General features: G+C 43.7%; 1 protein-coding gene across 5 annotated transcripts; it reads right to left on the bottom strand.

Moving 5' to 3' along the window:
* Nucleotides 1-228: 228 nt before the first annotated feature.
* Nucleotides 229-9,111, bottom strand: LOC112256072 (protein FAM53C). 5 transcript variants are annotated; one of them, XM_024429029.2, is made up of 6 exons: nt 9,004-9,111; nt 4,951-5,169; nt 4,776-4,836; nt 3,831-4,651; nt 3,490-3,645; nt 229-1,714 (listed from the first exon to the last, which is right to left on the bottom strand). In XM_024429029.2, the coding sequence occupies exons 2-6, from the start codon at nt 5,029-5,031 to the stop codon at nt 1,478-1,480; spliced, it is 1,356 nt and encodes a 451-aa protein (XP_024284797.1). In that variant the 5' UTR covers nt 5,032-5,169; nt 9,004-9,111; the 3' UTR covers nt 229-1,477. The 5 variants fall into 5 exon arrangements, with proteins under 5 accessions (XP_024284797.1, XP_024284798.1, XP_024284799.1 ...); XM_024429030.2 differs by having other exon boundaries at nt 3,840-4,651; XM_024429033.2 differs by having other exon boundaries at nt 1,574-1,714; nt 3,444-3,645.
* Between the last annotated feature and the right edge of the window lie 143 nt (nt 9,112-9,254).

Here is a 9,254-nt window from a genome sequence, read left to right as displayed (position 1 = left end):
GATGTCACTATAGTCAATGTGCCCTATGCTCTGTATGCTTCAAGAATTTACTTGAGGCTAGACTACTAGACTGAGTCACCATTCTCAGGTGGATGTTGTCAATCTTGGAATCAAACATGCTACATAAAGAAACCGGTTTTCCTAGGTGATCCCATTTGACACCTATAAATATGCAAATACACACCATCTTCAAAACATTGCTGATTGAAAGAAACCAAAACAAGGTGATTTTTTTGCAAAATTATTCTCTAATAAACTTTATTTGTACACAAAGTGTAAATAGACATTTCCATCTGAAAACATACAATAAAAATAATCTCGCGAAAGGCCACCAATCCTCTGCATCTCTACTGGTTCCTTCTCACACACTATAATGCTGCGTTTGGACAGGCAGCCAAATTGATATTTTTTTTCTTCACTAATTGTTATTTTGACCAATCAAATCAGCTCTGAAAAAGATTGCTGTGAAAACATCTGATTGGTCAAAAAAAACTATGAATATATATATATTAAATGAAAATCAGAATTGAGCTACCCGTCTAAACAGTCATCCACTCATACAAAATGGTTTCCACAGATGACCACTGTACAGTACATTACGCCCTAAAGGATCCAACTGCAGCGTCGAGTCAATTATTCAAATCCTATTACAGTGCAAGTGTAATCTGTTCATTAGTGGGGAACTGAATCAGAATGGACAGACTAAAGGTTCCATTTCTATGAGACCAAGAAGAAAACATCTGGATGTTATGAACAAAAACCATTCAAGCAGAAACACCTGCTTTGTACATGATTAATGTACAATATTTAATTCAGCCAATTGTGGAAAACAAATTAATGCATTGTCTAAGTAGTAAGGGAAACAGAAGCAGCAAAATATAAATTTGCCAGCTATAAGGAAAGCACATGGGTCCCTCCTAGATTCCCTTTACAGGTGTGTGTGGGTATTCCACTGGGCCAAATCAAACACTTCAGAGCGTTCGGCCTACACCCATGAAAGCCGATGTGAAGGCTTTTCAGGGGGCCTTTGGCAACTCAACTGGCCATACGTTCAGGAATGTATCCTGCCGACAGGTGTCCATCGCAAGCAAACTGCATAATTTTTATAATTATAGTAGTGGTAGCGCGTTACTACCCAGATTATCAGAAAGCGGCTATTACAGTATGACCTTCAGAAATCATCATGTCTTAGCCATCTCCATTGCGTTTCTGGGTAGACACATTTACCCACAGAGTATGGACAGGCAGAACATCGTTGTCCTGAAATGCTGAATATCGTGAGCTTGTCAAAGTTGCTCTGGCATTACACTAATGGTAAAATTGAGCCTTATTAATCTATAGTCAGCCAGTGATATGAAGGGCACCTAATGTGGCCCCTTTGAAGGCAGCAGGTTCCCGTGGGCTCGGCCGGGGGGGGGGGTGTAATGTAAATATGACGATGAATGCTGTCAATCACACACGGAGCACCAAGAAACTTTCAATTCTCCTCAATAAGGTTCAAGTCTAGTTCTGTGCAGTCTCTCTCAAACACACTCTGCTGCCCTGCCTCTTGCGCACCCATATTTATGTTCTCCTCTTCCTCACTTTCACTCAACGGTCCAATGCTGGTTCTTCCCAGGTCTGCAGGGGAGAAGGCTCCTCTGAAGTCCCCTGGAACAGGCTCTAGCCCCATGTAGACAGCCGCTCCACACACCAGGGGCTCCCCACTACGAATCTACACACAGAACAGAAATATTTAGTATCTTCAGCATTTCCCAGAAAAACAAGTTAATCCACAACTCAGCTTCAGCTGAATCTAATAGGCTAACACCCATGAAGGCAGATGTGTGCGGGCTTTCTGCAACGCAACTAGCCATACACTCTAAATTGTGAGCTTGTCAAAGTTGCTCTAGCAAGACAATGGTAATATTGAGCCTTACTAATTAAGGAACATGCCAAAAGCGTCTAAATGTTTGTAGTTATTCTAAACACCATGAGTTGTAATTGCTTGTCCTCCAAATTCTTTTGGTTTTCAAAGCAACATTTTATTGTCCAGCAGCCAAAGGCATAATCCTAGCCATATTAGTAACCTATGCTAGTTAATGCATATTTTGAGCTCCCCTTAATTCCAAATGATTATTTTCAGTACCGTCACATGAAACCCGTTTATACATGCGATGTGCTTTTGAAAACTGTGTTTTCCTGCTAATTGCATTTTGGAACATTGACAGAAAGCCTACAACCATGTGTGCATTGTTGAGCTTATAATACAATGGAGAAAAGTTATACTAAAAACAGTCTTATCAGTTACAGCAGCCTCATCGCCTTTTTAAAACGTACCTTGGTTGGTCGGTTCTGAACCGTAGACTATTTGTTTTATGTTGTAAAGCGGTTCCTTGCATCAATTCATGTAAAAATGGTGTTACAGAATTTAAGAGAAAAGTCCTACTTGTCCAAAGGGATTTTTTAAAATGATTTATTTTATTGTCAAGCCCTGGTGAGAATGTCCACCTTTCAAATGAGACTGGTCTATGCAAAGCATACATAAATGTATCTGTACATGCACTGACCACGAGCCCCCCTCCCCATTCATCCTGCTCCCGAGACCCCAGTCAGAGCAAACTGAGCACTCCCTTGGTTTTGTTACACTAGAAAGGCAACCATTTCATGAACCACAACCCACCATCTTATAACATGACACAAGGAGACACCACCAGCTGGCTGCAGACCCAGCAGCAGCTCTAGTCACACCCCCAGAAGGCCAAACAAACCAACCAGGAATGAGAAGAAAAGAAAGAGAAAAATACACCAGTGAGAAAAAGTGATGACATCACTCCCCAGAGTAGGAAGTGCGTAGCAGTGGTTAAATATACATGGCTGGGGTGGTGGATGTCCATAATGGAAAGACGTTGGGCATTGACACATTAATCTCATCCCCCAGGCTCAATTGCTACCGCATATAGAGAACCTGGTAACACTGCAACAGAGTGGGACTTGGAAGGAGCGTGGCTTCAAATAAAGTCAGGTGAGGGAAGGACCCTGCTATTAGAGATGGGACTGAAAAATGTAGAAAATCACCAAATCAAAAGAAAAATGTTTCATCACATTGACCATATTTTTGCAAAGGCCAATTGATTTGGAATTCGGGTATATAAAGTTTATATACAAAGTTTTTATACTACTTCTAAGATGTGTACTTTCAGATTTTTACAAACTCACTTTGTTTAAATCACAAAGTCCACCATGTAAGGGGAGGTTCTAAAGGGTTACGCTAGATGGTGGACTGAGACTTTAGCTCATGCAAATGGGTTGCTTCGTCCACGCCTGCCATAGACTTCATTCAAGTCCCTTTCTGTGGCGCTGTTGAAACCAGACGGTTCGACAGAGCCGGCTGGTGGACGAGATCAGGCATATATCAACGATTGGACACACAGGAATGCAAGGGTCAGCCCAAAAATACACACGCGGCTGGTCAGGGCAATGAGGTTCCATGGCCAGGCAGTACAGTACCAACAATGCCGCACCCTGAACCCAAATCCAGACTGGTCCGGTCTGGCTGGGACAGGAATGTGAATGCAGTAGTTCTGGCTCATGAGGGGGAGTCAGAGAACCAGTGGCCCCACTTCTCCTGGCTAATGAGCCCAAGTTCCCCACAAAAACTCTGGTCTGTGGGGAGAGAAGCAGGAGAGCTGAGAGATAAAGGGCTGCTTTAGGCCCCCTGCTACTCAAGCAAATGACAAAAGTTCCACCTCAAGGACAACTATGAGCAGTTTCTACCAAAGTTAAGCATTTTGTGTTGTTTTGGATCCACTGCATTTTTGAATAGGCCTTACAACGGTTGTACATCTCACCAAGCTCACCGGAGTCATCTTGCTGAAGTCCAGGCCAGGCCTGACGTAGTAGGGCAGGGTGTCCGCATCATGGCGTCTCTTCAGGCCGGGCTTACGCAGGTCACAGGGCTGAGAGTGGCAGCGTGGGAGACAGGGGGGTAGGTCGCGCCTCGAGGATGATGGGGAACTGCAGGCTGAGGAGGGAGAGGGGGCCGGGGGCTCCATCGAAGGGTAGCGTGGGACTAGCCCGGGAGCAGGAGAGGGCTGGGGAGGCAGGACGTGCACAGGGGACAGAGAGAAGCGGCGTTGCAGCAAGGGCCGACAGGAACCCAGCGAGGCGGGGGAGGAGGAGCAGGAGGAGGGGGCGGGGAAGAAGCCAGTGCAGCCTCCCCTGGGCAGATCATTATGGTCCCAGGGGCAGCCCCAGGGGAGAGGAGAGTCAGGGGACATGGCCAGGCTGAAGAAAGTGGGGCTGGAGGAGGAGTGTAGGGAGGAGGTGAGGGAGGAGCTGGGGCCTCGGAGGGGTATGGAACCAACCAAGGAGCCAACGCCCATGCAGGCCACACCCCCTCCACTGTGGCAGCGGCGCTTGACTGGGGTCCAGATCTTGGAGGCGCTGGGGCGCCAGGGGCTGCGGCAGTGGGACAGGTCCTCAGGGACAGACAGGGAGCGACAGTGGCGTTTGGGAGGAGGTGGCGGCGGAGGAGGAGAGCTCTGCAGGGACAGGTCTGTCACAGAGGTGCTGGGGAGAGTGAAAGGTGTTCCCAGTGGGTCCAGGGAGGACAGGACAGAGGCATCCTGCAGGTGGGTCTTGGAGGATGGGAACATAGACCAACTGCTCTCTGAAAGTGAAATAAACCAAAGATGGGAATCAAGGGAGGCCCTTCCCCCAGTTAATGATTTAACCTGATCTTTGAATGAGGCCCTTTAATTTAAAAAAGCTTCAGGAATTAAATGGATCCTTACCTGGAGTCAACCCACACCCGCGCCAACACACAGTGGGGCTGGAACCCACTTCAGGCAATGACTGAAACACAGCAATGAAGAGGGGATTTAAAATGACTAAGGCAACCATTATGGCAAAGGTAATTCCTTATGGAAGAAGTGCTATACAACAACCTGTGTCACATGGCATGCTCACCACGTTGAGAGAGAAAGCCCTGTGGTAAGGGGGCTCCTCCAGATTCTGTTTGCGGAGCTGCTCTGTGATGAGCGTCACCATGGCGGCTCGCGGAGGAAGGGGGTGTTTGCCAGGCTGTCAGACTCCTGGCGAGGTATGTGACGTCCCCTCCGCACCGCAACCGGCCAGACAGACCCTTCCAATCTCACTGAGAAACGATCATCATTATGTTCACCTCAACTGAAGAAAGGACAGCATTTAATAATGAGTAGTAAACACTTGTTCACATGACTCATTTTACCAGGAAAATCATAGCATCAGATACAGAATTACTTGGAGCATGAGTCAATTTCCCCAGAAAAACAAGTCAAAGGATTTCCCAATTTATTGTCCATCTTCTAATCTCTCAGCTGTGCTTTGGGTCCTTACAGGAAAGTGTGTTTAAACCTAATATGAATCATTGTGGCATTACTTAATCCTCTTAAAAGATGTCAAATAATGAGGTTGCGAAACTCATCGGCACAGGTCACTGTAAAAACACGCAGCTATGTTTACAGTTTTGGTGAGATGAGAAAACCCCAAGAAGGAGTTAGCGTGAACGCCTAACGAGTGTGTTCTGCAGACCTCACAGATAAGAGCTGGGCAATATCACAGGCTAGGAAACTGACTAGCCAACCGTCTAGCTGCCTCAGAGATGAAAGTTATTCAAACAGACTAAAGTTTTTGGGGAATAGTCTACATTATAGTTCACTGGGTCCATTTCAACAATGAGTTATAAGTGTGCCAATGTAGAGTGCTATGAAGAGAATGAAATGGGGAGGGAGAATGTGGAAAAGAGGGGGAGGAAGTGTGGGAAATGGAGAGGGAGTGGGGCCAAAGGCACATTATGCCTGCACTGTGAGAGACACAAGGGGGAAGAGAAAGTGGACAACAGGACTAGAAGAAGCTTAAAATGACCAGAACAAAGAACAAACAATATGCAAACAAGGAGCACAGCACCAGAGTTAAACAAGGTGCCAGTTCATGGAGTTCACTGATACATTCCACACCATGCATTTTTTTTGCACGCAAATACCAGAGTCGGTCAGCTTTTAAACAGATGTAACAGTAATTGGAACTAGAGACACACCCTATGGGGACAAACTGACTCTGCTAAGGCCTATACAGTCCCACACCAAATAAGTCCAGATACAACATGCTTGACTACTCATTCCAACCTTTGAACTGTTCTGTAAATCTAGTTCACAATGAAACCAAAAGGCATCTATAAAACTAGCACTTGATAAACAGCTTATGGTTTCCTATGTAGTCATCTCAATGTATACTGAACAAAATTTTAAAAACGCAACATGCAATCATTTCTAAGATTTTACTGAGTCCGTTCATATAAGGAAATATGTCAAATGAAATTTATAAATAACACCCTAATCTGTGGATTTCACAACTGGGAATACAGATTGGCATCTATTGGTCACAACAACAAAATATTAGGTGCGTGGATCAGAAAACCAGTCAGTAACGCGTGTGACCACCATTTGCCTCATGCAGCACAGAGTTAATCAGGCTGTTGATTGTAGTCTGTGGAATGCTATCCCACTCCTCTTCGATGGCTGTGCGACATTGCTGGATATTGGCAGGAACTGGAACATGCTGTCATACATGTCAATCCAGAGCATACCAAACATGCTCAACAGGTGACATGTCTGGTGAGTATGCAGGCCATGGAAGAAGGACATTTTCAGCTTCAGGGAATTATGTACAGATCTTTGCGACATGGGGCTGTGCATTATCATGCTGAAACATGAGGTGAAGGAGCCGGATGAATGGCACAGCAATGGGCCTCAGGATCATGTCTCGGTATCTCTGTGTATTCAAATAGCCATCAATAAAGTGTAATTGCGTTCTTCGTCCATAGCTTATGCCTGCCCATACCATAACCCCACTACCACAGGGCACTCTGTTCGCATCAGAAAACAGCTCGCCCCTGCACAACGCCATACACAAGGCCGGTTGGACGTACTGCCAAATTCTCTAAAATGACAGAGGCTGCTTATGATAAAGAAATTAACATTAAAATCTCTGGCAAGGAAAACTTGGAGTTACATTGTATTATATCACGAGTTGGAATTGTCTTAATAATGATTACATTGTCAAGATTTGTCAACTACCACATATAGGTATTTGTTTAACTTTGTTTCATCCAACTCTTATTGATGTTTATTGTGGCATAGCAGAAATCCATTATGATGCATAATGTATTGTCAAGCATGTATGTCCTGTTTATAGTAGTCTCTTATCCTGACTATATACACACACATACTACATAAAGTCTAACAGACAATCTGGGAAAATATATATAAATATTAATCTGGCAAGAACTCTGGAAATTCCTGCAGTCAAAAGCAAATGTTACTGGTCACATACACATATTTAGCAGATGTTATTGTGGGTGTAGCGAAATGCTTGTGTTACTAGTGCCAACAGTGCAGTAGTATCTAACAAGCAAAGTTGCTTAGGTTCTAGAAGCATAGCTGCCATGTTGGTCGGCGCCATCAGCATGCCAATTGCGCACTCCCTCAACTTGAGACATCCGTGGCATTGTGTGGTGTAACAAAACTGCACATTTTAAAGTGGCCTTCTATTTTCCCAGTACAAGGTAAACTTGTGTATTTATCATGCGGTTTAAAATCAGCTTCTTGATGACACCTGTCAGGTAGATGATCACCTTGGCAAAAGGAGAAATGGCCAGGGATTTGTGCACAAAATTGGAGAATAATATGTCCTTTGTGCGTATGAAAAAATTCAGGGCTAATTTATTTCAGCTCATGAAACCAACACTAAATGTTGCAGTTTAGATTTTTGTTTCAGTGTAGAAGACTACGGGCAAGGTCTCTTCCTGGTTTTGGGCACTATGGGGAGCTACTGTTGCTTTAAGTGCTTAGGGCTATGTGGCAAGAGCATTATATTGTGGGTAGCACTAAATATGGACTAGCCATCTCACAGAACTTTGACTTAGTTTGTGTGTGAACCATCACAAATAAACATTAGATTTCAAACCTACCAAGCAGTTAGAAATGCCAATGACTAAAACGTGCGTGGACATTTAATTGATATATTAAGTTCGGGTTAAATGGCACGTGTGCCACTCACTGACTAACCTTAGTTTAGTTAACTAATATAACGTTACTTTTTAAAAATATATTATCAGGTTCTGTCAACCCAGCTAGCAGGCAACTATTTTGGGATGTTATCAAAGCAAAGAAAGTCTCAAACCAAAAATAAGAGTGCTTGGTAAACCGACTAGCCGGAGACTAATGTAAATATCAGCTGGCTACTAGGCAAGGCAAACCTACAACAAATGTGATGACATTGGATTGTTGCTTGCTATGAATAATTAGTAGCAATATGGGGATAGCTAGTTTACAAGCAACTTCCAAACAAATTAGTTAAGTTGGTCATCATTAACCCAAATACATCGCTAGCAGCGAATGTTTGCTGCAAAAGGCATCTGACAATGATTAACGTCACAGGTTGCAAGCTGTGGCAAACTAACGTTAGCTAACTAGGCTGTCCGTGTTGGCTTACACATTGTTGTATCACCTTTCAAATACAGTCACTGGGATCACCACAAGCATGTCTAGCTAGCTGTCCAGGTAACAGTAGCTAAGCTAGCAAGCTAACTCTAGTTAGCATGAAAAAGCAGCAGCCCGTGGAAGTGACCGTCCTTCACGGTTACTGCTAGGTGTGTAACAGTTTGTCAAATTGACGTCAAAGGTTTATTTTAGTTAACCCTAAGCCTTTACCTAAGTTTAACCCAAATCTCCAAACCTGTTAAGATTAATTATCCTAACCTGCTACGAATAGTAAATTCTGACATAAGGGTTTATGTCTAGATGGGATACATCTTATCATTCAGCTGTTTGCTAGCTTTTTTAACTATGTTACCATGCTTACATATTTAATTGTCAAAGTACCTGAAGCCATTTTCCTAACAATATAATAATGTTAATTATTGACAGCAAACCCAGATTGTGCTTTGAAAACTAGCTAGCTCGATGATGAAGACGAATTTACCTGCCCACCGCGTCTCCTTAGCAACCGAAAGCAGCACCGGACAGATTATGGCATTGCACCGAATATATAGCCATAGGAAGAAACCATTAAAAAGGGGTGGTTGAAACGTCTAAATGCGTGTATTTTTATTACTCCAAATATTTTGTATTACAATCCATCTATGAATTAACTCTATATCTTCTCCAAAAAATAAATGACATCTTCAACTTGAGAAACGTTCTGCTTTTGATGATTGAATATGAAAAACTAGC

This window comes from Oncorhynchus tshawytscha, linkage group LG08 (genome assembly GCF_018296145.1).
Source record: "Oncorhynchus tshawytscha isolate Ot180627B linkage group LG08, Otsh_v2.0, whole genome shotgun sequence".
NCBI lineage: Eukaryota > Metazoa > Chordata > Actinopteri > Salmoniformes > Salmonidae > Oncorhynchus > Oncorhynchus tshawytscha.
This window is presented reverse-complemented; position numbering and strand designations above follow the sequence as displayed.

Bases quoted from the DNA above. Each gene is read 5' to 3' on its own strand.
- LOC112256072 (XM_024429029.2), bottom strand. From the start codon at position 5,031: ATGGTGACGCTCATCACAGAGCAGCTCCGCAAACAGAATCTGGAGGAG. The intron at 4,652-4,775 runs GTAAGGATCCAT...TTTCACTTTCAG, and splicing joins CGGGTGTGGGTTGACTCCAG to AGAGCAGTTGGTCTATGTTC. The intron at 1,715-3,489 runs GTACTGTACTGC...TTCTGTGTGTAG, and splicing joins TTCAGGGTGCGGCATTGTTG to ATTCGTAGTGGGGAGCCCCT.